This window comes from Cyanistes caeruleus, chromosome 1 (genome assembly GCF_971803275.1).
Source record: "Cyanistes caeruleus chromosome 1, bCyaCae1.hap1.1, whole genome shotgun sequence".
Taxonomy (NCBI): Eukaryota; Metazoa; Chordata; class Aves; order Passeriformes; family Paridae; genus Cyanistes; species Cyanistes caeruleus.
The window spans coordinates 109,929,018-109,956,553 of record NC_141701.1 but is presented as its reverse complement, the minus strand read 5'-3'; the positions used below and the strand labels follow the sequence as shown (position 1 = coordinate 109,956,553).

General features: G+C 38.2%; 1 protein-coding gene across 35 annotated transcripts in view; it reads left to right on the top strand.

The window, feature by feature from the left end:
• ATP2C1 (ATPase secretory pathway Ca2+ transporting 1) overlaps nt 1-27,536 on the top strand; it is a 97,031-nt gene that overhangs the window by 40,311 nt on the left and 29,184 nt on the right. For 6 of the 35 annotated variants that reach the window (XM_086849528.1, XM_086849543.1, XM_086849546.1 and 3 more), the window contains 6 exons: nt 20,377-20,487; nt 21,377-21,493; nt 23,053-23,142; nt 25,892-25,927; nt 26,811-26,872; nt 27,229-27,337. In XM_086849528.1, coding sequence (XP_086705654.1) covers nt 20,377-20,487; nt 21,377-21,493; nt 23,053-23,142; nt 25,892-25,927; nt 26,811-26,872; nt 27,229-27,337 — 525 coding nt within the window. Of the gene's footprint in view, nt 1-5,489; nt 6,437-6,523; nt 6,771-20,376; nt 20,488-21,376; nt 21,494-23,052; nt 23,143-25,891; nt 25,928-26,810; nt 26,873-27,228; nt 27,338-27,536 lie in introns of those variants that run through there. The other 29 variants (XR_015275980.1, XM_086849651.1, XM_086849687.1 and 26 more) reach the window with 22 other exon arrangements.

The following is a 27,536-nucleotide window of genomic DNA, read 5'->3' as shown; positions in this document are numbered from 1 at the left end:
TAAGACATAAGGGAGGAAAAAATTCTCTGTATATTTGACGCCATTTACATGAAAGTTGTAGTAATACTAAAAATAAAAAAGTATATAGACTCTCCTGTAAAACAAAAGTTTGTAATGAATTCCTCCCAACCCGAAAAGCTGTCACATGCTTTCACTTGATAACATTTTTTGGCTCTGAGTCTGAATAAAATTTCATAGCCCAACATATTATGCTTAAGTGTGTTATCAAACAAATCATCATATTCTTGCCAGGAGCTGAAATTGTATAACTATGTAAACATCTGTTTATTAACTGCCAGCTCCTCACTGAGTATCACCTTTGCCCTTTTTTACTCTCACCCATAGTCTTGAAGAACAATTTCCAAGAGTCTTGGCAAGCTTACTTGTCTGTAATATATGCAGCATTCCTGAAATTCTTGGCACATTAACCTTGAATCAATTCAAATGAAAGTACTTTGCTATTGCTGGTTTTTTTAGCTGTTTATAGTTTCATTGCTGAAATGTCTTTATTCTCCACCACAGACAGCTTGCTATAATGTAACAGAAATAATTTACAAGTAAATGGGGTGCCTTCTTTGCCATGTAATAAATTGCAGTAATCCTTCAGAAAGACATAAACCTTTACTAGGGAAGAGTTTTCCACCTTCTGCTGTATTCAGGCCACAACATGATGGTAGCTGCAGCTGGCAATGCAGAGGAGTGCAGTCTTTGTCCTGTAGCAGACATCCTAGCACGGCATTTTGCTTGCCTCAGCCAAGACTCCCAATAGTAACTTGCTTCACAGCATATTCCAATTATAGAGCACATGGTTTTTGGCTGTCTTTTACAGTCAATGTGAAACTAGATCTTTACTTCACAAAATGTCTCTGGAAATGTGAAGCCTCCAGTAGATGGGATAGAGGCGCTCGTGAGAGCTTCCACATTAGCAGTGAAACTTTTACTGGAGTAGTTAGGTTTGAAAACAGCCACTGAGGTGAAAACAGAAGCAGCTGAAGAGCTCTGCGAGTCCTAAATAAAGGGAAGGGAAACCTCTCTGGGAAATGTGCAATTAATATTTTTAACTATTTCAAAATAGTGCAGCTGAAGGAAGAAAATAGCAGATGAGTATTGAATATGTGCATGAGATGGAAGGTATTAAAGAAGAAAAGTATGGAAGATGAAATGCAGGTTTGAGATAAGGAGATGAGTGCTATGGTCAGAAAATGAATTAACTTTGTCTCTCCCTGAAGGATAGATCAAACCTGATTTTCTTGAATGCTCTGAGTATACATTCACAACAGTTCAAAATGATTAAAGGTTTTAGTCCTGGCACTGCTCTACACTGCCTTACTCCACTAGTTCTGGGAGTTCAGCAGTAGAGCCTTTCTTGAAGTGGGCTTTCTTCTTGGCAAACCACTCCTCCTGAGCTGGGTTATCAAGAATGGAGAATGTCAAGGCCAGCGCAGAATCAGCAGAAGGGCAGTCACAGAAGCCTGATTTTATGTCAACTTTAATTGCTGTAGTGCTGCACCCCTTCTCTGAATGTACAATATTGGTAGTGATGCTGCCTAGGGATGGGATGACATGGTTAAATTCAAGTGTTTTAAAAATCAGCGAAATGTAATTTAAGACTCCCATAAACCAAAGTTCCTTAATTAGCATAATTGCACAGTGTCAAGACAGGGCTGAGCTAAGGTAATTTGAAAATGTAGTTATGTTTCATACATCTTAAGATGCTCAGAATTATAAAATTTAATGAGCACTTATTTCCTCTGGGAAAACTGTACCATTTTTCTTCTTTTAAACTTGAACTGATTTTACATACACACACACACACACACAAAAACATTTGAACTTTAGGTGGTCTTGCCTTGGGTTTTTCTCAGGAGAATTCAATTTGGAGATGAGGTGATTGCTTCAATCTGCTATCAGTTGAACAGCATGGATGGAAAGGATGTGGAGATGAAATTTGCAACACAGGCTTTACAAATGACTTGCCATTTAAAGCATCTAAATGAAAAGCTCCAGTATCATCCCTCCCCTGTCCTGACTCCAGTCATACAAGAACCCTATAGAGGACTGTAAAAGCACAGTGAGTTTTTGACTTCCAGATGAAAGACAACAAAAATTGTGATTAAATCAAATTAGTTTGTCTTACTAGAAACCAGTTTTTTTTATTCTATGAAAGCAAATTTATTCTCAGTGTATTGAGGGCTGTTTAAGTTACACCTAAAGCAAAGCAAGCAAGTAGTGGAGAAGCCTGTTTTGACAGAAGGATCATATATTAACCCTTTTGGACCCAAACTGAACTGCTATAGAAAGCTTTGTCCAGATTAAAATATTATCAATGATATGGCTCAGGAAAATACCTCTTGTTGTAATGTATAAATAAATTCTTATGAGATTAACAGAATTTGTAACAGATTTCAGTAGCATGACTCAACATTGACAGGCTTTAAGCAAATTCATCTTGAGAAGGACACTATAAAATAATACTTTAAAATAATCTGTAAACTCACTTCAGAGCAACAAGTATTTCAAGTGCTGTTGTGGTCTGACAAGTGACTTCAACAGAATTCTGTGTAATAAATCTCTAATCTGTGAACCATGCAGTTAAGGTATCCTTGTTATGTTTAAAATACATTTTACTGCTTTTGGTAGTGCTGTAGTACATGGGAGACATTGAGATGAAGCTGAATTGATTGAGACTAAAGCAAACCAAGTTCAGCTTCCCTATAAACAAGCTGCAGGTTAAGGCCTATCTGTTTAATGCCATTAGAGTAAATTCTCCCTTTTTTGCTTCCAACTGATTGATGGTACTTCCTGGACTGTAATGAATTTTCTACTTTTTAATTTTTCCAAGCTTTCCAGAGGCCTTTAATTCTTCTGAAGAAATATAAAGGCAGCTAAAAACTGGGGAAGAGGTGGTGGTGGTTGGGTGGCAGGAACTCTGTTTTATTGATGCAGAATACCAAGGTAGTGCTGTGTGGCATTAAAACCTGGTAACACAGCAAGAGAAGGAGAATGCCTGGGGCAGGAGGCTGCTTAATTTACCATTGAACACTCATGAAACTCTGCTCTCCTGAGTGTAAACCTATTTCCAGAAGGTTTGCTTGCTTTTATGAAGTATTTTCAGGACTGTGAACTAGAGAGAAAAAATGCTAACAATCACCAGTGTTCAGTCTTTTTTTCCCCCAAACTCATCAGTGTTGCATATCATTTCAAGTACTGCTTTTTTAAAAAAGAGATTCTAACTGTGTCAGTTAAAGACTGTTTGTGTATGTTTTTCTAGTTTGTATATGTATTTTCATTGGAATTCTTCTGTTTGGGCTAGACATGTTTGCTCACTGGAAATTCAGAGGAGCATTTCACTGCAAGATTTTTTTTCAAGATTAGAAGAAGTAAAACAAATATTATTGTAATTTGTGAGTGCAACTGGCTATGACAGGTTACCGTAAGCAAAGCCTTGTTTTAATTTCAGACTTATCTCTACAATCATATTTTAATAATGTGCTGTAGTTTGCCAAATAATGCCTTTGCCACACACTTTAATGAGGCTTCCTGAAGATATTAAGGCTGTCCTTATACTCTTGTGTATCAAGCTCACATTAAGGATGGGATTTTTTAAGAAACAACATTTAGCAGCAGTTGTAAACAAAATACTTTGAGCATTTTTTATTAAACAGCCACTGTTTGCAGGTGTGGAATATGGCAGAAACTGTACTATAATTTTCAAGGATGGATATAGTCCTTGTATAATGCTGAAGAGGCACTTCCCAGCTGTCTGGCAGCATCACAGGCTGTAATAATGGCAGATGTACATAATGTGAAAGAGATTAAGCCTCAAAGATGAAACTTTTTCAGTTGTTGCTATAGAGTATGACTTGCTTTTGACTTCTTATGAGATACCTGAACACAGAAAGCTTCTCAGTATGCAGACTTTGTCACACATATTTAGGTCTCGTTTGTGAACAATCTCAGTAATGTTCAGGACCTCTCGCTCTTCTCCCCAGAACTTTTCACAATGTAAAGAAGTCCAAACATCTTCTGGATGTAAACAGTATTAGGATCTACAGGCTTTGTTTTTTTCTTCCATAAAATATTTACCTAAGCTTTTAATATTTAATGATAGCATATGATATTGAAAGCAAGACCTACCTGTTTTAACAAAGTAACTAAATATTTTTCTTGTTGGGTGCATCGGTTTTGTGTAGAAATTGTGGCATTATAACTGTGGGTGTGTCATGAGTATCTTGAAAGGGTTCTTAGTATGCTTACATATAAATTAACAGAAGCACTGTCTTGGAGAACAGTCACTGCTACTTGTAGTGGGATACTTCATGGAGTAACCATGGAGATACTCAAGTAACATGGCAACTACATGGGACAGGCCAGGTAATCTCAAACTACTAAACCTGCCTGTCGTCGCCTTAATTTTCTGAATATAAATATTTGGAGCCTTTACTTTAGGGTGACACTTCTAACTCTACTGCTCAAAATATATTGACGAATCTATATTACATTAATACTCAAAGTTATCATCAAAAGCTTCAAAAGAAGCAAGGATGCTCTTTAGCTTCAAGAGGCACACTATTATGGGTTGTGAGATTAATTTGAAATGTTAAAATTCAGTTCTGTTAAATGCTGCTTATGAACTGACAAAGACTGAGTTTGGTTTCTTCTGCTGCTTAAGAAAAACAAAGTCAAGGTGACAGATCATTAATCATGAGATGTCAATGCAAGTGCTTTTTTCAGACCATGTTGTCACAGCTCCTTTAGAAATGGGATGTAAAGCCTACAATTAGCACATCTTCATTAGATTTTGACCTTGAAAGTTGAAAGGTATTTTGTTCTCACTAGTAGTGCACATCAGACCTTAAATTAAAATTAATCATCTCAGTGGAAGTTACTTTTACTTAAAAACTTCCCCAGCTGAAGAACTCAGCATTGCAACTATAATTTCAAATAATATTTCTTTGGTGTCTAAATGAACATAATTGAGTTGATAAAGCATTTTTTCCCTCCAGAATTCAGCTAGTTATTAGGGTTGGTGGTTCCATAATTGGTAGCTAAAATCTACCTTTAAAAGTAGTTACCTGATGTGTTTTAAGATTTTGTACTGAGTCGATTTTTTTTTTTTCTGCTAACATTTACAACAATATGATAATTTGGTGGCGCAAAACCAAGCAGGGTTGCCAGCATGTTCTGTAACCCAAATAGGAACTACCGAAGGCCTTAAGATGCCACTGGGGAGATTCTCATTATTAGAAAGGAAAAATTCACTTTTAGGGCGATCGGGCGTTCAAATAGGCTGCCAAGGGAGGTGGTGGAGTCACCATCTCTGAAGTGCTCGAGAGGAGTCTGGACTTGGCACCAAGTGTTACCGTTCAGGGGTCTCAGAGGTAGTGCTGGGTGCACACTTGGACTGGATCATCGAAAAGGTCTTTGCCAGCCTCGGTAATTCTGATTCTACCCCATGTGCGTGACCCCGGTTTTCATGGGAGGGCAGCAGAGCAGCGCTCTGAGGCCAGCGGGAATGACGGGGTTGTTTTCCCACGCCAGGAGGGCCGGCCTTGGCTCCCGGCGCTGGCGCCGTGCCCGGTGGGGCCGAGGGCGCGGGCCGGGCCCCTCAGCACAGCTCGCTCCCCTCGCCGGCCGCTCAACGCCGCTCCCGGATCCGCCTTCTCGCGGCACCGTGCGGCTGCTGCCCGGGCAGGGGGCCAGGTGGGCACCGGGCGGGCGCCTCCATGGCTCCCTGCAGGGGCCGGGCGTTCAAACGCGTTTATATTCCACCGCGGCGCGGTTGGGCTTCCGCAGCCTGCGGAGCTGCCCGGCGCTGCGGGTGAAGCCGCTCCGCCGTGCGAGGGAACCGGGGCTCGGCACCGCGCGGCTGCCAGCGGGGAGCGGGCGTGTGTGGGCTCCGCCCGCCCTTCCGCCGCGGCGCCCCGCCCCGTCCGCCGCCTCTGCCCGCGGAAGTGAGCGGAGCGGGGATGCGGCCGCGCCGCCCCGGCGCTCCGAGGTGAGCGGCGCGGCCGGGCGGTGGGGCCGGGCGGCGGCCGTGCCGGAGCCGCCGCTTGTCCCTCTCTAGGCCGCCGCGGCCGCCTCCCCCGCGCTGCCCCGCGGCCTGCGCTACGGTGCGGGCGGGGCCGGGGCGGCCGAGGGGGCTGCGGGCGGGCGTCGCTTCGGGCAGGCAGCGCTTCCCTTCGCCGCTCCCCTGTCTCCCGCCTGGCGCCGAGGATGCGGGGTGCGGGCAGAGCGGGGAAGGGGGGTTACTTGGGGTGAGGGTTTATTTTTAGGAGCGAACGCCCCTCCCCGGGCGGGACGAGGCTCTCAGAGGCGCTGGTGGCGAGGGGAAAGCGGCGGCGCTGCTCCTCCGTGTTGCTGGAGCTGCTGGGCGGCTAATTAATCCTAATTCTCATCCTCGGTGGTCTCTGACAGCTCTGCGGGCTTCATGTGTGTGCGTGTGCCGCTCTGCGCTGGGCAGCCTATACGGTTTTTTATTTATTTTTTAATTTTTATTTTTTAATAATTTTTCCTCTTTTAGCGTTGGTTTCTCTTGCAGATGTTGCTGCAGGTGGGGGCAAAGGGAGCACTGTGATTGCCTGGGATCTTGGGGCATTTCTGTCTTCACCTTTCTGCTCCCGCTCCAGCGCTGCTGTTGCTAAAGACTTTTGTAACTATCGACTCAAGTACAATTTCGATGGAAAATGAAGGTAAAGGTCTCATCAGACTCACTGACTTCATTGGAGCTAAGAGGATTTTTGCATGCAATTTGGTGACAACTCCTACTGGTGCGTGTGTATGTTTTACCGTTCCAGGGGTTCGCAGGGTTGCTCTCGTGTGTTAATCTTGTGGTAGGGATTTTGATCTGCATTTCGAGGTTTAAGATTTGTAGCAGCATCGTTTTTCTTTATTTGTGCTGCTGCTTGTTGAACTAATTGTCAGACAGATTTTATTGTCTCTTGACAGATACTCAAAGCATCTATTGTGCATTTCGTGCTCTGTGTGTTTGGAATAGAAATATTTCATTTAGACAGAAGCTTCCTAGTATTAGTTGCTTGGTATTTGCTTAGATTATATGATTCTCTGAAATTTATATTTCAGGGTGAAATTTAGAAACATTAGTTGCATTTTACTTTGAAATATTTTGTGTATTTATATGTTCTTGAAAATGACTCAAATTTGCTGTCTTGCACAATATTTAATTAAAAAGTGACAGTGAAGTTTTGAATACTGAAAGAAGTTGCTCTATTGTGCCTTCCCTTTCTTGTCTTGTTTGGAAATTACTTAACATGGGGAATGGTTTCAGTTTTTTTCCTGTTGGGCTTCACTTTATGCTCTGGGAACCTTGAAAGCCCCTTTGCATTGTGACAGTGACTGTGAACTTCACTGATTTTTTTCTTTTTGTTTGTTTCTATGTGACTCTGTATGTTAAAAATCTCTGAAATTTATTACTTTTATTACTAAAGATAAGAAAAGAACCATTGATACCCCTCTCCTTAGGTCATCACTGTTCTTTGAGGATGGGTGGAGGTTTAGGTAGCTTCTGGATTTCCTTTGCTATAGATTGTTACATGTCATGTTAGGTGCCTCTTTACCTCCCACTCATGTCTGAAAAGAGGAGTGGTTTTTTTATGGTTTGACTTGAATGAAGAATTGAACTGAGATTGAGAGGCAGACCTAAGTTATTTTTTATGGTTGGTTATTTTTCTGTTTCAAAATATGGTTGTCATGGATGACTGAAAGCTGTGGTAATGAAGTCCAACCCATGTTGAAAACTACATAGGTTGCTGTCACCTGGCATTTCTGAACTTTCTTCTAACTTTAAAATCACATTAGAATATTTTAAATTCTATTGATCATGGCCTCCAGCTGGATAATTGTAAAGAAGAGCGTTGACCTTTTTAGGTAGCAGGAATTTTGAAGTGCACAGAGCAGCTCTAGAATATTGGGGTTTTTTTTTAGAGGCTGGATAGCTGACAGAAGTGGGGTCAGTGCCTTTGAATTGCAGTCACTGTTGCAAGTAAGAGGGTTTTGAATGGGCAACGCCCAGGAGCGGGGGCAGGCAGGCAGAGATAATACCACTGAATAGAATTACACTTAAGGGGAAAAACAGTGTCTGTGTGCAAAACCCAAATGGCAGAAAGACTTTCAATGCCTTACAATTCTGTTACCAAATAAATAGTATATCATAGATGTAATGTACAGTTGAGTTGTGTGTGATAGTCTGTCTCTATTCTGTTCTTCCAAATGCACAAAGATGGCATTTCTTATGGAATAAATAAACTATATATAAAAATTAGTAATATTTGTATGATTGAAATATGCATTTGATTATATTTTAATGTATTTTCTCCTAGCTAAAGCTTTTTTAATATTATTTCTAAGACAGAAATAAAGGCTGTGATTTGTAGAGGGTTTTCAAAATGGGGTAAGCTTATGGGGGTAGGAGAAAATGATGTATGATAAAAAGACTGAAGTGGTTCTCTGAACACATGAATTACTTCTTCTCCACTATTTCTGCTCCCATATCCCTCCATCTCATAATTAATTGAGTCTCCAGATGGGAATGGATATTTACAACTGTGTACTGTCTGTTTTGGTGTTCTTGGTATTTCTGAACCCTTCTTTTTCTATCAGTGTGACATTTTAAGGCAGCTAGACACCAACACCTTCCGTATGGGAACTTTTCAGCACTCTTGACGTTGCTTAATGTATTTTTTTCCTGGCAACAGCTGAATAGTCTTTGTAATCTTGTAGAACAAAGATTGCATTTAGAATATTTTAAAGCTTTTTCTTTTTTTTTTTGCTCTTCAAGTATGTGTTTGGAAAGTCTCTTAGGTTTGGATATTGAGCAAGAGATGGCAGATTGTGGTTTTTTCCCTCCTGTATTTGAATGAATATTCAAGAAGGGGAAGTGATGAAATTGTTAGGAAAACTGATGTTTTTCTGTGTTAATTCAGTACTCATAAGCAGTATTATGTGTTTATGTCCAGGCTAGTTAATGTTTTGTTCTGAGACTTCGTGGTTCCTGTTGGGTTATTGAACTTCCGTAAAAATTCATGTTTCTCATGGTAAATGAGAAAGACAGAATTTCCCATCATAGGAGGACTTCTGCTTGATCATAAAACTATGAGTTAGAGGATTGATGTTTGTATTTCCATTTGGAAAGATGGAATTTTGTGACTTCTTTCTGTAAGATTTTTTTCTTAAACTGTAGGCAGTTAAGAAAATCTTGCATAGGTGAAACATAATTTTGTAATTTTTGGATTTCTCCATTGGTACCTCTGGGCCATTTAAGTAATTTTCTGTAGTATAGTCTTAAATTTTTTTTCTTCCTCGTATCAACATGTTTTACATTGTGACTTAGGCTGTTTGTTTGAATGAGGATTGTCTTGTAGAAGTCTGCCTTTTAGTCAAAAAGAACACAGGTTTCACAGGTTTTAGGTTTCATAGACTTTGAGCTCCTTTGAGATCAGACTGTGATGACAAATACAAATTGTTAAATAGGAGTACTGTTTTGTTATCAAGACCTTAGGTAGGATTTGTTTTCATATCATTGAGACCTGAATAGACGAGGTCAAAGTAACATTTTCCTGCAAAAAAGGTTTTCCCAAAATGATATGGAGGGTTGGTACAAAAACTCAGACCAGACTTGCTGCATGTAATGAAACATTGTGTGGTGATTCGAAAGTCCTCCTTAATCCTCATTGTTTTGAGTCCTAGTTAATTTTAGCTAATCTTCAAAGATGATGGTTGACTTCAGCCTATGGTCCATAGTAATTTCAGGATAATTTTGATGTTTGGATGAAAAGGGAGATGTAAGTGAAGACTGTTTTATTTCTTAGAAAAAGGTACTTTAGTTCTTCATAAAATCCTGACAAATTAATAATTTTTTGTTTGTTTTGCACTTGAAGTTGAATTTCCTAGTGAGTTTCATGGGTGGTGGTTTTTGGTGTTTTTGTTTTATATTATGGAAATGGGCTTAGGTGCTGAGCTATCAGATTGAAGATCAGTGCATAGATTTTGGGTTTTGGGGGCAGTGAGTTTTAACACCCTGGACTGGCTCATCATGGATTAGGCAGCTGTAATGAAAGGGTGGAGCGAGTGTACATGCAACAGACAAGAGGAGGAGGGGAGGGATGCCTGCGGCAGCAGTGGCTTGAAAACAAATTAAATGGTTCCAGAGTGGCATCATCAGTTGTTCATTAAGTAATATCCAAAATAATCAGACTGAAATTTGTGATGGAAAATGTCGGAGTTTCTGAAATGGACCTGGAGTTATCACAACAGTTCAAGTTCATTTTGGAATGTAGATGACTTAACAAATTAGTGGGTGAAGCAAGAAATTTCATATTCATTGATTACAGTTTTTTACTATTTACAGCTTGTAGAAAGCTAAAAACTAATACTTTACACTTACATTGGCAGAATTTACATCTTTTGAGTTTAGAGGTTAAGGTGAGAAAACAGAATTTTACTTTCTTTTTTTTTTTAAAAAGTGGGAATCTTCACTCAAGACCAATTCTATTCCTATAGTTAAACAGTACTTTGATAACTTAAATAACTGCTAAGGTAATATAACTCAGTTTTGCATTTGAAATACATATTTCCTTTTTAAATAACAGTCAGAGTCTTCTTTTAAAATGGTTGATAAAGCATCAGATAATTTTAGCCTTTTCTTTCCCCTTTTTTTCCCATGCAGATAACTTCGAAATGTTTATATATAGTAACCTGGAAGTGATTTAACATGGTGTCAGTTTGAGTTCAGATGTTGCAGAATGTATGTTTAGTTGCTTTGCTCCCTCTGTAACTTCTTTACTTGGAGTTTATGGCATAATATTGTGGTGAGGCAGGAGTAGCATTGCTGAAAGGAAAATGCAGACAAAATTCAACAGAAGAGAAAGAAACATTTTTGCTTGTGTTTTTGTGGGGAAGATTGGCAAATAGGTAGTGATTTTTAGCATCTTGGTGTGCTTTTCTGTAGGACTGAATAAAAGGGTCTCCTTATTGCTGAAAAAAGATCCTGCTTCTGAGCTGTGTTCCTGCACTAGAGTTGTGTTGACTCTTACGATTGTTGAGTTTGTCTGTTTGTTATGGTTGTTTGTCTTTTACAGGCTTGGCAGAAGGTTAGTCCAGCCCTTCCTTCCCCTTGCCCTTGCTGGGCAGCTTTCTTTTGAGTTTGAAAATTTAATGGGTTCATGAAGTGTTCAGGTAATGTTGGAAAAGGTGAGGGGCAGAGGAGTGAGACCGGTTAGCTTGAATCATAGTTCCTTATGTAATTATGTCTTCCATTCTGTATCAGTTCACCCACAGACCATGGTGGAATTTTGCAAGAGTGGCATAAGTTAATAAATAGAATTTTAATTGTGAGATCTGCTTTTGATCTGGTGAAAGAGTTCAGATGATACCTAATTGACATTGGGTGATAAAATTGACATTTGCAATGTGGTTTGTAGAAGCTGGAAGGAATGACAAAGTTACAATGAAGAGAAGAGAGGGAAAATAAAATGCAGTAATTAAGGTATAAATTTGGGACAAGCATCTGTTTCTAGTTATTTGTTTTGTAAACATTCTTCACCAAACAATTAGAAAGGATAAAGTGGATAATGGGTTAACAGATGCTATCTACAGAATCTTTTACAAAGGCTTTTAAAATATTTGTAGATCATAAATTTTCTGCAGCACTTTTTTCTGAATACATTAATTCACCAAAAAAAACCATTGTGAATACAGTGTTGCTGCTTTCTTGATACTAATCATAAGAAAATTTATTACCATAAGTAGAGTAATTATGCAGTGAGTTATGTTTGCATTTAAATTGACACTGACATAGCTTGGCCCTGAGAAGTGTTGTAAACAGTAAGTTCAGTATTTTTTTACTTAGAAATTTATTTTGTTACATTATGAAGAGACTGTACAGCTGTCAAAGATATCATCAACTGTGGGGTCTTGAAACTTCATTATTTTAAACGAATACTGAGAGAATATTTTTATTGGTGTTTTTGCTCAATCCCATTATATGGCAACTAAATTCTGCATGTCATGGATACATTAGTAGCATATCACAGGGTGATAAAATTCTTCATTTCAGTGTTTGCCATTCAAGTGCCATCCTTGATTCAGAGAAGCTCAGCACTTCAGAGTGTTATGAGATACAAGCAGGCTGTTGGAGAGCAGCCATATGATCTTATTTCTAAGCTTAAATGTTCTCTTCTAGAAAGTTAGTGACTCTCTGGTAAGATAAATTACTGATACTTAGACTCAAAGTTTTTTGGCCTTTAACTTCTAAAGGGCTTCCTGTGAATCAGGATTTAAGCTGAAGCAGAAGCTATTTATAGAGTCAAATGAGGTATGGCCAGCAGTGCTCTCTCTTCCTGGGTTGATGAGTTTCTGAACTGGTGAGCTTTGATTTCATCGAGGCACTAGCATTGATTTGATCATTTTAGTGTGTGCTTAGGATTGTTTATCTTTTTGTTCTTCTGAATGATAAGTAATGACAAATGTAATAAACGTCCAAGCAGACTTTTCCAGCGTTCAAGGAGTTTTTTTGAAACCTTTCTTGAAGAAATCTTTCTTGAAGAAAGATTGAAAACTGAGTATTTTGGCCAACCAACTACAGATAGGTCTGAGGTGTTTGTCAGTGCCTTCTTGATAAAGCTGATGGCATCTCCAGGCTGTCAGAAATGAGGCTTTAAACTCATCACAGTACATCCTCCAGAGTATGCATAAATGCTCTAAATGGTAAATCTTTTGTAGAAATGAAACAGAAAATGTGTTTGGCATTCTTAAGCTTCCCCTGCATTCTACATTAAATAACCTAAAGGAAGATAAAGTGGTGTTGGAGGTTTAGTTGGACTTTTTTTGCCATTACTCTGGCGGTCCACAGCACTGCAATCAGGTTATGGTATGATTATTTTTGTGAAATGTTTTCTCTAGCTAGAGAGTGGGCAGTTGTCACTCACAAGGTTTGCAAGATAACCACTATGATTACAGCAAACTGTCCATCTTTACTCTTTGCTGCTAGTCTCAGTTGAACTAGATGTCCTACTTTGTTTTTTAAATTAAAGAAGATGTGGGGAAACATCTTGAAAGAGTGAAATGTATTCCAGTTGTGGAGACATGTTTCTCAGAGACTGTTCTTGGAAAGTATTTTTAGGACTTGAAAATAGTTCTTGAGCTTTATAGACTATTGTAGAGTTAATAAATTGCATGTTAAATGGAGCATCTTAGTCTTTATTGCACTGCCTGAAGTAGATGGGGTTGGGGATGGGTCGCTTAAATATTTTATGACTTTTAAGGTAGGACAGACCTTGAGATTTAAAATGGTCAGTGCCAGTATTCAATTTCTGTTTCTTACTTGATCAGAAATGCTGAAGTGTTGTGTATCAAAGAATATGGTTCTTCATTATGGTTGTTTTGTGGCCATAGTGAAAGTCCTAAGCACTGCTGAAGTGGTACTGGAATATGAGGCAGGGGTTTTTTCAGGCTTACAGAACAGCTTAGCAGGTTGTTCTCATAATTTGGGTGTTTATATTTCTTTGGGTAATGGGTGGTGTCTTGCCCTTTTTCTAGAAAGTATTATGAAATGATACACAATAGCAAGGGGCTGAAACTGTGACCTCCCAGGATAAAATTACTCTTCAAGGAGAACTCATTAATGTAAATTAGTGTTTTTCTTTCCTTCTGGCTTTTTAAGAGTCAGAACTTTCTGTGTGAACTTCCTTTGATGTGGGGGCTCCTGGTAAATGTTTTAACTAGAACACTGTTGAATAGAAGCAAATGTTTTTTGACTGTTAGAATACAGGGTTGCTGCAGCTGTTTCCCCAGAAGTGAAAAATCATCACACTTTTCCAGGGGAGTACATTAAAAAAAGGACAGTAGACAGTAACTTCAAAGGCTTCAAAAAGTATTTCTTTTTCTGAGCAAACAGTGCCTGGTAGAAAACAAGAGGCTCATTAGTTTGCAAATTTCAGTGTCTCTTGGGGTGGGAAGGGACAGCTCTTTGCAGTGACAAGTAAAATACTATTTTTGCAAATTGGTCATGGTTTGTGTTGAATAAGTGCTGGCCCTTCTTGTTCTAAAAGCCTTACTTCCCATGGAGGTATGTGTCAGATTTTAGTGCTCTCTGACCAGGTTCTTTTGGATAACCCACGTAAGGAGAGTGCAACACTGAATTGTTGCACAAAGTGGGCAGCAGAACTGGTGAAGGTCTTGAGCACTAGTCCTGTGAGGAGCAGCTGAGGGAGTTGAGGTTTAGCCTGGAGAGAAGGAGACTCAGGGGAGACATTATTGCTCTCTAGAACTGCCTGAAAGGAGGTTGTAGCCAGGTGTGGTTTGGTCTCTTCTCCCAGGCAACTCATGACAGGACAAGCGGACATAGCCTCAAGCAGTGCCCAGGGGAGGTTTAGATTGGACATTAGGAGGAACTTCTTTACAGAAAAGTTGATTAGACGCTGGAATGGACTGCCCAGGGAGGTGGTGGAGTCACTGTCCCTGGAGGTGTTTAAGGAAAGACTGGACATGGCACTCAGTGCTGTGGTCTGGTCACCATGGTGGTGTTTGGTCGTAGGTTGGGCCCTGATCTCAGAGGTCTTTTCAGCCTAATTGATTCTGTGGTATCAAATGTGTGTGTTTGAAGCTATTTGATGTTATGTGGGTTTTTTGATTTAGCAGAAGGACACATTTATATTATGTTTTCAGTATATTTTGTAAGGATAGGTTGCAATTAGTAAAATGTAGAAATTTCAATACAGTTCAAACACAATACCAATGTGATTCCCATTTCCTGTCTCTGTAATATCTGTGCCATTGTCATGCTGGGCATCCCTCATCGCCAGAAAGGATCATGTGGGTTGAGACCCCTCTACGGTGCTCCTGAAATTTTGACAGTGGTTGTGTGCATGTGATCACTGAGCAACGTGAGCCTGACCAGCATGGGAGGGGATGCAAACTCAGAGATTAGCATTCGTTTGATGAAATCGGGGAGAAACATTCCCACTACCAGCGGATCCACTGAGCTAACTGAGGTGTTTATCCAAACACAACCCTTCAGTCCCACTGAGTAGAGGTCAAGTCAACCTCTTTGCAACAGTTGTGTTATTTCCTGAGCTTCATGGGTGCTTCACCCTTGCTCAGCTCCTCCTGGTACAGGGTTTTATTGGTCAATCACCTTACTTGAGTATTTATCATATCTAAATTTACAGGAGTTAGAGGCTCATTGGAGAAGTTACTAGTTGCTAGTAAGTCATAGTTGGTCGTCATGATTTAATCACGTTTAAGGTGCAAACAACTGTAACAGTGCAGTCTATAGAGATAAAGCCTTTTTCAATGTAAATTCCAAATTTATCCACATAATTAAAATACAGATAAATTAGTTCAAAAGCCAAGAATAAGACAGTAAAAATCAGAGTTTACTTAAGGTAAATTGTAGCTTAACTGTATTTATAGTTTGCGAACTTGATTGCACTGGATTTTATTTCATTAAGTCTCTATTTGCCATACTCAGCTGCTTCCATGTGCTTCTTCTGTTAGCATAACTGGTTAATTTCTCTGGAGATTTAATTCCTGTTAAAATCTGGTGGAATCTCATAGATAAAATCAAGTCATAGTCACAACCATGTTCAGTATTTCTGGTTTCAAAATGGTCTGGTGGCTCTTTGTGTGTTCCTCTCTGCCTTTCCTCCTCTTTTGGAATCCTGCTGTTGCTTCAGGGGTTTGCTTCTGGCTGTACATTTGGTCTAGGATTTACTGTAACTATTAAGTGTGCCTAATGCCTCTTTTTTTTTGTGTGTGTGCTTGGCTTTTTATGTCTTGTCATCACTTGGCCATGGTTCTGTAGCTGGGACTTGGATTGAGGTTCCAGAAGCACTTTGCCTTCTAGACAAAAGGGGGATGAAAAGATGGCATAAACATCTAGTGAGATAGGTATTTTTAAGGTCATTGTTAGCTAGTGACTCTGTGGAATCACAGTTCACTATTGTGAGAGAGAACTGTGATTCTGAGCAATTACCTTTTGAAATAGAGAGCTTGATGATACATAAAACAGATAAGATAGTTATGCTTTAAAGAAGACAGTTAAAAACTTGCATCTCCAGAACCTCTAGCCACAATGTCATAATCAGCAGGAGAGGATTTTGGAGTGCTTCTTCATATCTGATGGAACTGATGGAAAAAAATGGATTACTTATATTCTGGCTAGTCCTTTCCTTGAAGCTGCCTTTTGAATCTAGACTAGATACCAAGACTAGAGTCGTTGCCTAGTGGGAACTGTGTCCAAAGTCTGTGTGCATCCACAGGGAGAGTCAGATATCTGTGCCCACTAGTTGATCTCTAGTACTGTGTGCTTTCAGGATTCCAGGCAGTGCAGAAAAGGTAAGCATTTGGTATTTAAGTATCTTACTGTATGCATGGGTGTCTGTGTTGCCCCTGTGCACCTTCTTATCCTGGTTCTGAATTATACAGACTTGGAGAAGAGCAGGCTTTTTAGGATCTGAGCTGTTTAAATCTTTTAGTATCACATAGAGTTTGATCATATAGAAAGTTCAGGAAATAGGAAGCTTGTACATGTCAGTCTGGTGTTCAGTGTAATACCTTTTATTATGTTGAATGTTACTGTTTTTTTCAGTGTGGGGAAGGTAGATAAAAAATGAAACCTAAAACATACAATGGGTGAAGAAGACCTTGTTCTTTTGGGATCCCAGTAAAGAAAGGTGTGAACACTTGAAAAGCAGATCACTACTAATAGCTGAGAAAAGGCAGTGGCAAAGTATAAAATCGTATGTCCTTTCTGATGCTGGGAATCCCCAGATGATATGGCTTTGGAAGGATCTCTGGTCAGGGCATGGCACATGGCACATTTTTCATTAGTACTGTTATGGGGTTTTACAATACAGAGTCATCCATCACTGATAGTAGTCGAGTCTGGAATGAGAGCTTTGAAGTGTCCCGTGGACTACGTGCTCTAATATCCTTACCTCATTAATAAAACTGCAGTTCCTGAACAAGGTGCATATAATATTTCAAGTGGGAAAGACAGCATACTGTACACATACTGAGAATGAAATGCACATTGATTAGTTACACATTGATTACGTGGACATTCATTAATTGTGCTATTGATTAGACACAGCATGACTCAGTAACGATCACATGGTATCTGCGATAATCATGTACCTGAATGTGGATCACTGACTGCTCACACAGTAATAATCTTACAGGCGGCTCATTACAAACAAGTTGAAAGGTCTTTGTAGTACTTGAATTGGCTTGAAAGGGGTTCAGTTTTACAGGGATTGATGGGACAGATTCAGACAGCTTTAATGAGCTTTTCAAATGGACCTGAAGATTCAGAAGGAATCTCAAAGAATCAGAATTTCTTTCAGTACCTCAACTTAAATTCCATTGTTTTGTGAGCATCTGGGGTTTTTTTCACTTTTGTTATTCTCTGTAGATTTCTTTTTCTACTACATTTGTATTTCATACTTGTAGGTCAGTTGAGTAGCTTTATGTAACATTTGCAGGGCTTAATATTAGCTAATTAGCCAAAGTGTTTTGGTCACCAGTTTGTCTAAAAATAGATTTTGCAATGAGAGTGTTCTAAATTTTTAGACTGTCCCCAGCGAATGTGGGTCCTGCCATTTGCATTCTCTGAGCAAGAAGAGCTAAAATTCCCTTTAAAGATAATTTTAAAAGTATATCGATGTCAGTGAGCCCTACTAGTAGGTAATGGGTTCATCCTGCTAAGCTGAAAAAAGCAGTGGTAGAGGTAAGCTGTTGATATTTCATATTGGTCCTGGTAGAAGGAAGTTAGGTAGGCTCTTGTAGCCTATGAGGAAGAAGAAACAGTAACACATTGCTGTTAACTAGAATTTTCTTCAGAGAAAAAAGAAGGGTACTCTGGATTTCTGGTAGTTTAAGCCTTCCAGACAAATTTGTATTAATTTTGATAAACATCCTTTGGTCACAGTTCCATGGTCGTATGATTGATGCATATTTCTTGGCCTAGAAATTATGATGTGTACCTTGGAAGTGGTCCAAGAAAAGCCCTTCCTGAGGCAGTGATTTATTTTTGTTAGTTAGCATCCTGCTGCTTTGTTCCTTAGCTACAAGTGGGGAATAGAAAGCTGTAGGCATAGAAGCTTCAGTGGTGATGTGTGTGCTCCCTATCCAATACTTGACATTGGCCAGTATAATTTCTTAGCCTGCATTTTCTTTATCCATAAAAAAAACTTGGCCTGCAATGAAATACTGAACTATTTTAAGGTATCAACCAATGAATGATGGAAAATTAATTGCAGCATGGGACGGAAAGGAAATTTGCTCTATGTGGGTTGTCTCCTTTAATGCAGAGGTTCTGGGAATAGCTTCTGTTGGATATCTTAAAAGGTGTTGCGGAGGCCCAGATATCTGGTGGGCAGCAGTGCAAAGGACTGTAGAGACTGCTTGCCAACAGTATTGAATAAGTCATTTTTCTAGTTTTGTGGAAGTAAAAGTAAAAGATGCATAGTAAAAGCAAAACAATTCGCTTGAATACAGTTATTGTGGTCCAGCAGATAGCAAGCACAGCTGCTTTTTGGCCCTAAATCTGTTGGTATAACCCACTTCATATTTTGTGAGGGGAACAGTGATTGATTTCTCATTGGCTAAGCAATTGAAATTTAATTTGTGGCAGTGTTAGATATTTGAAGCTGTTCTTTTCTGAACTACAAGTATAGTTTAATCTACAAAGATTGTAGAGGGTTTTTAGAAATTAGATGGGGATTCACCCAGAATTATTGTACAATGTGTAATTCTGCTCTGGTGAAAGGAGGTTATAAAAAGACTTTCTGAGCCTTTATCTTTCTGATTCTGTATCAATTTTTTTTTGTAGATTTTTTTTTTTTCACCACATGCAGTACAGCATTCTTCATAAAAGTGGGGGATAATATGAATGAAATAAGTTCAAAATGACTGTTTTTTTTGAGTCTGTCACAAAAATGTCAAAATAAGCTTTGTTGTTGCACTGTAGTTTTGTGTTAATGGAGATTTATTTGGAAAATAAATCTGGTCTCTGAGAGAACCTTAACATTTCTTTTCAAGGATATTTAAATAACCTTAAACATGTTATTAGACTTCGTGAAGTCCTAATTGATAATAATAGGGAAATGACCAGTTATGTGTCCTTTTTTTTGGAGTTGTTGTTTGTGTTTAGCAGTGCTGTCAGTTGCTACAGGGAAAAAGATTTTTGTCAGCACTAAAATTTGTAATGGCTGTCAGTTCATTTCTGCCTGCCCTTTCTGGGAAAGCATGGTTGCTCAGCATTTTTGTTGAGAATGTGGAGTCATCTTGGCCAAAGTCATATATATGTTGGTGGGCTTGTTTTGGAACAGCACTTAGGCTTAATGGTTTTCTGCCCTAAACTGGTGTTTGGTAGCTACAAAGAAAATGAGCTATAGTAGCAGAGTACATGGCCAACAGTGTGCATTATAGAAAATTAAGACTGCCATACCTTTTTTGGGACATAAAATGCTGGAATCTTTTAATGTGTTGTCATCTTTAGGTACTTGTATTTTAAGTCTCAGCTCCCATAGAGGAGATATATACAATACAGTAATTATTTCCAAAAGCATAAACCCACTAGTTGAAATTCTGTGCAAGTATAATGTAAATTATACTGTGGCCATTTCTGTGGTCTGCACGTTTGCATGTTAGGTCTCTTCCAGTTAATGGTGGGGGGATGTGTGTGCAGCATGATGTATTAATTGTGAGTGCAGTGAGACACCAGGAAAAAAAGACTATCACTCCAGCTTCTCATGAATCAGGAACTCTGAAGTTTCATTAAATATCAAAGCAGTGCTGACCTATGCAATCAATGTTGCTATTGTGCTCTACTGCAGTTCACAGAATTTTAGCTTCCTGAAATTACAGAAAACATTACTTTTTATAGCACTGATTTGAAGCTTTTGTACTGTAGTCAAGTTTTATGGCTTCACTTGCATCTGTCCTCTTGTTTGAGGTTTTCTTACTGGTGTTTCTCCTTTCTTTATGTACAATAACATGTAAATAGGCCTACTTAGAGCACCTTCATTAATGACTAGAAAGTAGGAGCAGGAAGTGAAATTTATCTGGAGCGACTTTCTGACTAGATATTGATGATAATGAGCTAAAGAATTATTAAATTAGTTTGCTGTTGGGATCTTTGATTGTTACAGAAATTAGTGTTCTCACTTGAATGTCCAGTGTTTCATTATTGCAGGTGGTAACTGCATGAAAATAAGCTGAATTGTAGATTATTTAAGTGTGACTTTTATAAAAAATTGCCTTTGAGTGGTATTAATACTTAATTACTCTGGCATGTGTTGTTTAAAATAAGAAATTAGCACTGTCCTTCCCTTCAGACTTTGGTTTTGTTTCTAGGTTGCACGTCTTCAAAAAATCCCTGATGGTGACAATGAGACAATGATTCCTGTACTGTCTTCAAAAAAAGCAAGTGAATTGCCAGTTGATGAAGTAGCAAGTATTCTGCAAGTAAGTAACTTCTTCATATCTAAAGAATTTCCTGATGCTGGCAAACAAGGACAGATCTTGTAATTGAAAGCTGATGCATTATCATGCAGTTTGATGTTAGCTTTTACCTCCTTCTAAAAGCAAGTTGATTTTTAAATTGTTACTAGAAACGCGCTAATCTCTTAATATTTTTAAAAAAATTGGGCATTTGCAGGGGGAGTGAGATTCAACTTGAAAATGTTTGGATTTGTTTGCTTTGAAAATTGCAGTTTGTTAATAAAAATCCTAGAGCCAATCTTGCTATAAAATTCTGTTCTGTGTTTTTCTTTTTTTATTGCTTTCATTTCTCTAAGGAATCTTTAATGTTCTTAATTTATTTTGGTAGCCTTCATCTTAAGTGGAGAAACAGGACTGAGAAAGCTACCCATTGACAGATTTATGAACCATTCAATCTGGGTTAATTTTCATGATAGATGATCTTTTTTCATTTTCTGTATGCTTGACTGCTTGAGGAGTACACTATGATAAATGTTGGTCACTGACAACTCAAGATTTTTTCGCTGTTGCTGTCATTTGGCTGAGTCACTGAACTCCTAACATAACCCTCAAGAGTCTGAAGGATGCCCACAGTTTGGTTTGTGGTAGAATTTTTTGCAGGGAATATCAGCAGTCATTTACAGATGTGAAGCAACATCTGCTTCTGTAGTTCTTCTGTGAATTTTTGATTGAATCCCTTAAATACTGCCAAACAGAGTTTTAAAATAGTAGTTAGTTAGCTTCTGTTGTCATACAGACATTAGTACCAAGCTTGTCTCTCTGATGTTGCCCAAATTTGTATAATCTAAGGCTTTGTATTTGAGTATTTCTCAGTGTAATTGCTGAGTGTTTTATTCTTTGCATATTTTAATAGGCTAATCTTCAGAATGGCTTAAAAAACTGTGAAGTTTGTCATAGACGGGCATTCCATGGATGGAATGAATTTGATATTAGTGAAGATGAACCACTGTGGAAAAAATATATATCCCAGGTGAAGATTTTTGTCCTTTCTGCTTTTAGGTTTTAATACTTTTCAGTAGTTTCGATCTTTATTTTGTTTTGCTTAGCTTTTGTGTACATGAACATATTTTGATAAAAGTGAGAAAAATCTAGTAGAGTGGGAAACTACAGCTTATATAATTTATATCTAATTTACCTATTGAAAAAGCTTTTATTTAGGTATATACCTATAAACATCATGGTGTTTTGATTGTGATTTGTTCTTAAATGTGTATTCATAGCTGTCCAAGGGTACCATTCATAACTAGCCTGAGGGCTATAAAAGCAGAACAGACTTCCCTGTAGTCAAATGTGGTCCTGAATTGTACTAAGGTCAGAGAACAATTCATGTGACCATTGGTAAATATTTAAATGGAATGTGAAATATGAAGAACTTGATAGGAAATTTCAAAAAGCGAAACCGCTGCCTTTGATCTGAGGGTGGAGGTGGGACCGGCCTTGATTCTGGTGTTAAGCAGAACTGGCAAGAGTGAAGTGTGAATTTGTTTCTTACCAGTGTGATGTATCTCAAACACATATATACATACCTGATGTGAAGGTGTCACTACTTTCTCCTGCCTACCCATTCTGCTCCCTAGCTGTACAAGATATTTACACAGATGATTCTTCTAATGAATTTGTAACATTAAACATTTTGGTCAGTGTTTGCTGCACCTTGGCTGTGCAGCAGTGCAACCCTGCAGCTGGAGTCTGTGGTTGACTGTGTTCCTTGGGAGAGATTAAAAAGATATTCAGTGCTCTGATGATGGTAGTAGAACGGGAACACATCCCATCCTGGCTGTACTCTGGCATTAATTCTTTATTTTCAAGAGTGTAGGGTCAATTACTCAGATACATCAGAACACTTCTAAGGCATATTGCCCAGGCTATTTTCAATGGGATTTATTAAGATTCATACTCGCTTTGAGTGTGCTTATCAGATCTGCTTTTGGAATGTTCTTCAATTGAATCGTAGCAATGTTCTTTTTATGTAGTGTTTCTCAAAAAAATCACCACGTTAGCAACCAGCAGTCATAGAAGCAAGATCATTCATTGTTTTACCCTTAAAAATCTGTGGAAATCATATGATCTGAAAGGAAAACTTTTATCTCGGAAAACAAGAAATCATGAATTGAAAATTAAGAAATATATTGCTACCTTAATAGTGATTAGTTGCTGGAATAGGATCAATCTTTTACCTCAAAGACATTTTGAATGTATTTCAGGCTTCTTTTTGTATGTTTAAATGCAGTATAAACAGTTATAGGAGATTATTCTTTTTGCATTTAAAATGTGAATCAAGAAATGTAAGAAACATTTTCTTCCTGTTACATATTGAACACAGTCTATTCAAGATCTTTGATATTTAAAAGAAAATGCCTCAAGTAAGCATCTGAACTGTAGAGCTAGCTTTTCTTTGCACTGGTAGGTTATAAATATTTTAATAATAGAATAATATGTTTCAAAAATAGATCTGGTATGCTTTGAGGGGTAGGTAAAATGGCCTGTCTGTCAAGAGTGTGGCTGAATTATTCTTCTATTTCATTTCAGTTTAAAAACCCCCTTATTATGCTTCTCCTGGCATCTGCAGTCATCAGTGTTGTAATGCATCAGTTTGATGATGCTGTCAGTATTACTGTGGTAAGCAACTAAAATTCTGCCTTAGCTGGGAGTACTTGGGAATGTGTGACCACAGGTGTGTTCAGCATCATGTGCATGCCAGTGTGGGGTGGGATCACTTGATTGCAGTTACTGACTTTGATTTGTGTGTTATAATTAAATCAGTTTAGTTCGAGACTGGATTTTGTTGTTTTTTTCTCCTTGATTGATAGCAGCAATACATATCAAAATACATCCATGAATAATTTTATGGCTGCTTCTTGCATCTTTTCTATTGGTTAAAATGCCTGTCTTTAGCCATTTGTTCAGAGAAGCAATTTTTGGCATATTCTGTGTACTTCTAATCTTAAATTATGCTTTAATTAGCAATTAAACCAACAGAAACCACCTGTGAATTTACTTGAAAGATGTAATCTTTTAAAACATGAAGAAGTAAAGCCTGAGCTGTCTAGAAACCCCAGAAGAAAGATAGAAGCTGAAATAACAGATTTTTTGTAGAAGGTTGCAGTTAAATAGGATGCTAAACTAGTGAGCCAAATATAGTACTCACAACTGTTTGTCGCTGCAGTTGGCACAGAGAGGAAAACTGTAACCCTTTGACCTTCTAGGGGTGATAGGTGGTGACTGAAAATGACTGAAAATCATGATTTCTGTATGACTAGAGGCCAGTTCTAGCTGGCTTGGGTTTTTTCTGTTTTGTCTTATCTCTGCACTTTCTGTGTTGACTTTACTTTGGTACATAACTCAGAGTAACTGGATATTTGCTCCTACTCTAATTTTTTATGAAGAGTAGTTGCCTTTGAAAGATAAACTGTGTGGCCTCGTAAAGATAAAACTTGCATTTTTTAATTTGAGTGTAGTGTTGGTTTGGAATAGTTCACTGTGTTCCTAAGTTGGATGCAAGTAAATTGTTTTATTATGAAATATATTTAATTATTGGGGCTGAAAATTGAATTATTTCATGTTTTTTCCCCTTGGTTAGTGCCCTTAACTCTATTTTTTAACCCTCTTGAGCAGGGCAGTGAGAAAAAAACCAAGGCAGTTAGTATAAGAGAGCAGTAATTTCTGTGTTCTTTGTTACAGCCTGGGAAGAAGTCTTGTAATATCCTTGTGAACATTGCTAGAAGTATCTTAAAATACAGAGAAGAAGTGTGGTTGAATTGAAGTTATCAGCTGTGGGTTTTTTCTAACTTCTGACTAACTTGTACCATTTAGTCTTGTTATTATCAATAATGCTCACTTTATCACCAAGTGAATATTTGTTTTACTCCATTTTCAAATGATAGTGCAGCTTTTCTGACTACATTTGTGCTCAGAGCCTTGGCAACAAAACTTGTTTGCTACTAAAGATCAATGACATATATTTCTTTTGGTGACACTGCTATCTTAAGCTGCTTCTGCCATCTTTTTGGCTCTGCTGGTACAACTTCTTGATCTGGAGTGGGAACTGGTGAAGATTAAAAGAAAAATGAAATCATTAAATACGTTCCATGGCTTCTTATGCAAGCAAATGGCTTCTTAATGCAAGCCATTACACACAGACACAAGCTGAGACACTGATGTGAGGCTAGGAATGCAAAACTTTTTCAGGTAGCATGGTCTGTGGAATATACTACAGCCTTCAAAAAACCATGTAGCTGTGGTGGAAATATTCCATGGAAAGATTAAATATATATAGTTATTTCCTCATATTCAGTTGGTGAGGCTAATGTTACTATCACAAGTAAGGTGGATTTATGTGGATTTATTGAAGAATTCAAAAGAGTTTTTCACTTGCAAAATGGTAATATCTTGGTTATTTTTAGTAGCTGCAGTGTGTACTTGAAAGGCTTAATTAATGGTTGTTGTGTTATGGTTCTGGAAGAAATCACTGTAACAGCTCAGCTTGAGTAACCAATTCAGTTAATGTAGCAAAACTCAATTTGAGAGTGTATTGAAGGAGAAGATGAGACTTGCTTTACAGCAAACTGATCTTAGTTGTTTCTTGAAATGGATTTATTTCATTTGCTCACTTTCACATCACATGCTTAGAAGCCCTATAATGTTCAAGTTGAAGTGTTGCATCCAGAATTGTATGTGATAGAGGGGATTATGAAGGCTGCTCTTGAGGCCTTAGTACTTATCTTGGATTCTTCCTAATGAGCAATATTTTTTAGCTTTTTTTGTTTGGGGTCTCTGACGTCCTGTCTGTTTGGGTTGTGCCCAGTGTCCTGTTTCACTCCGTGGGTGCCTTGGGCAAAATGTCTGAGGCTCATCCTTCTCTCATTCTTGCTAGGATGTTTTATGGCTCCATACAGGTTCTTCAGCTTGCTGCCTCATCTAGTCTTTCTGTTATCTTGGTATTTGAATGAAACCACATCTGTGATGCCCTGTCTCAGCAGAACACCTTTGTTCTGGTCACAGAAAACACCAGTCAGGTTTTCCTTTTGTGTCATGGGTCTCTTTCCATTGCTGTCTCTTATTCACTGTTCAGAAACAGGAAGCAGAGGCAGTTTTTCAAGTTTGCTATCTAGTTATTAATATTATTTTTATTAAAATCATTTTATTGCATTCTTGGACATCACTGAAGCCGGTGTAAATAGATAATGGCATTGCTTTCATGACAGACCTGAGAGATACCAAGTGATTTTGAGCATGGGAGAATTAGTTTGTTTCCAAATTATCTTGTTAATATGTAGCAATAAGTATGACTGAGCACCATCAAATATGATTGCTTACTTTCATGGTCATTTGGAATGCTTTTATCTCACCCACTTCTGTTCTCTTTCAGGCAATAGTCATTGTTGTTACAGTTGCCTTCGTTCAGGTAAGACAGCTGTTGTCCAAGTAAGATCATTGCTTTTATGTAAACTCTTTTATGAAAAAGATTGAAGTGGCTGTCTTGGTGCATTGTGCTGTGAATGCTTGAGTAATGTGCTTTCATCCAAGTCTTTGCCTTTTCTAAAGTGCATGATTTGTCCTGCTTTAACTGTGTTGACATTTATGCACCTGTATCAGTATTATACTCAGCAATAAGAGTACTTGTAAGGAAGCCTTTGTAATAAACAGTGTAGGAGTACTTAAACATCTAATTTCATTGAAAAGATTTTGAAAATGTAACTCTTGCTTTAATTTTGTGCAAAAATGGAAAAAAGGTTGTCTTCATTTCCCAAGTCATAAAAAAGTTGTTTTCATTCTGTAAATGTCAGCTTTAGGAAGGGTGTGCCTAAACCAGAATTGGTTTGTGTGTTTGTGCTTTTTATCTTTAATTACCTTAATTTTGTAACCTGTTAATCAAGTTAAAGGTGAGCTGTGTTACCTTGGTTCTCCTGGGGCTAAGAGCATGAACACAGTATTTTTGGTACTAATTGTTAAACTGGAGCATTCAATAATGTGTCTGATCTCTGAATTTAGAAGCATTTTAGCAAGTATTACAAAGACCTGAAGATGTTGAAGGAAAATGCAAAGGATCTCTGCTGTTTTTTTCAGAAGAAACATGTGTAGGCAAATCTGTAAATTTTTCAGGGTTTGGACCATATTTACTTTTTAACGTAACACAGAACTGTTGAAAGTCATATTTTATCTGCTTGGAATATTACTTAATACAACTTTTTTAATGAAATAAATTTCAGTAACTGTATTTTATGTTGTGTAAGTCTTCCCAGTTTAAAACTATGATCTGCTTTATTTTTAAAAAAATGTCTCCGCAGGAGTACAGATCAGAAAAATCTCTTGAAGAGCTTAGTAAACTAGTGCCTCCAGAATGTCATTGGTATGTAGTTTTGTCCTTTGAGTCCTAAAGTAAATCATAAGAAGTTTAATCTGAAATGAGTAAACAGGAAAATTTTACTGAACTTAACTCCTTTGTATCAAGTTCTTACGCTGACATAGAACACACTTCGCTTTTGCTCATTTTTAAGATTGTTTTATGAGCCTAAAAAAATGACACTGTGTGGATGTGTGTCTGAACCCTTGCAATGATGTTACTGATCTCAGTAACATCAGGTCTCAGAAAGTAGCAGAAAATTAGAAATGTTTTGCTGAAATGTGTAGCATTGCAATGTGCAATCAATGGTGGGAATGCTTTTCTCAGCCAAAATTCACTCTTACTGCTTTTTGTGCCCACAGTGTGCGAGAAGGTCGGGTGGAACACACACTTGCAAGAGATTTAGTGCCAGGTGATACAGTCTGCCTGTCAGTGGGAGACAGAGTCCCAGCTGATCTACGATTATTTGAGGTATATTCCTAACTTGGATTTAATATGTAATAACTTTACTTATTGTGGGACAGAGGGGAAGGAAAGATAGCCACTGAGTACTGAAGTGCAGTAACTGGGCTTGTTTGGAGTTCACAACTGTCTTGAAAGAAAATTTGCAATAATTACTTTCCAAATGTCAGATACGTTCTTAACCATTGTGTGTAGTTTCTTACTGTAG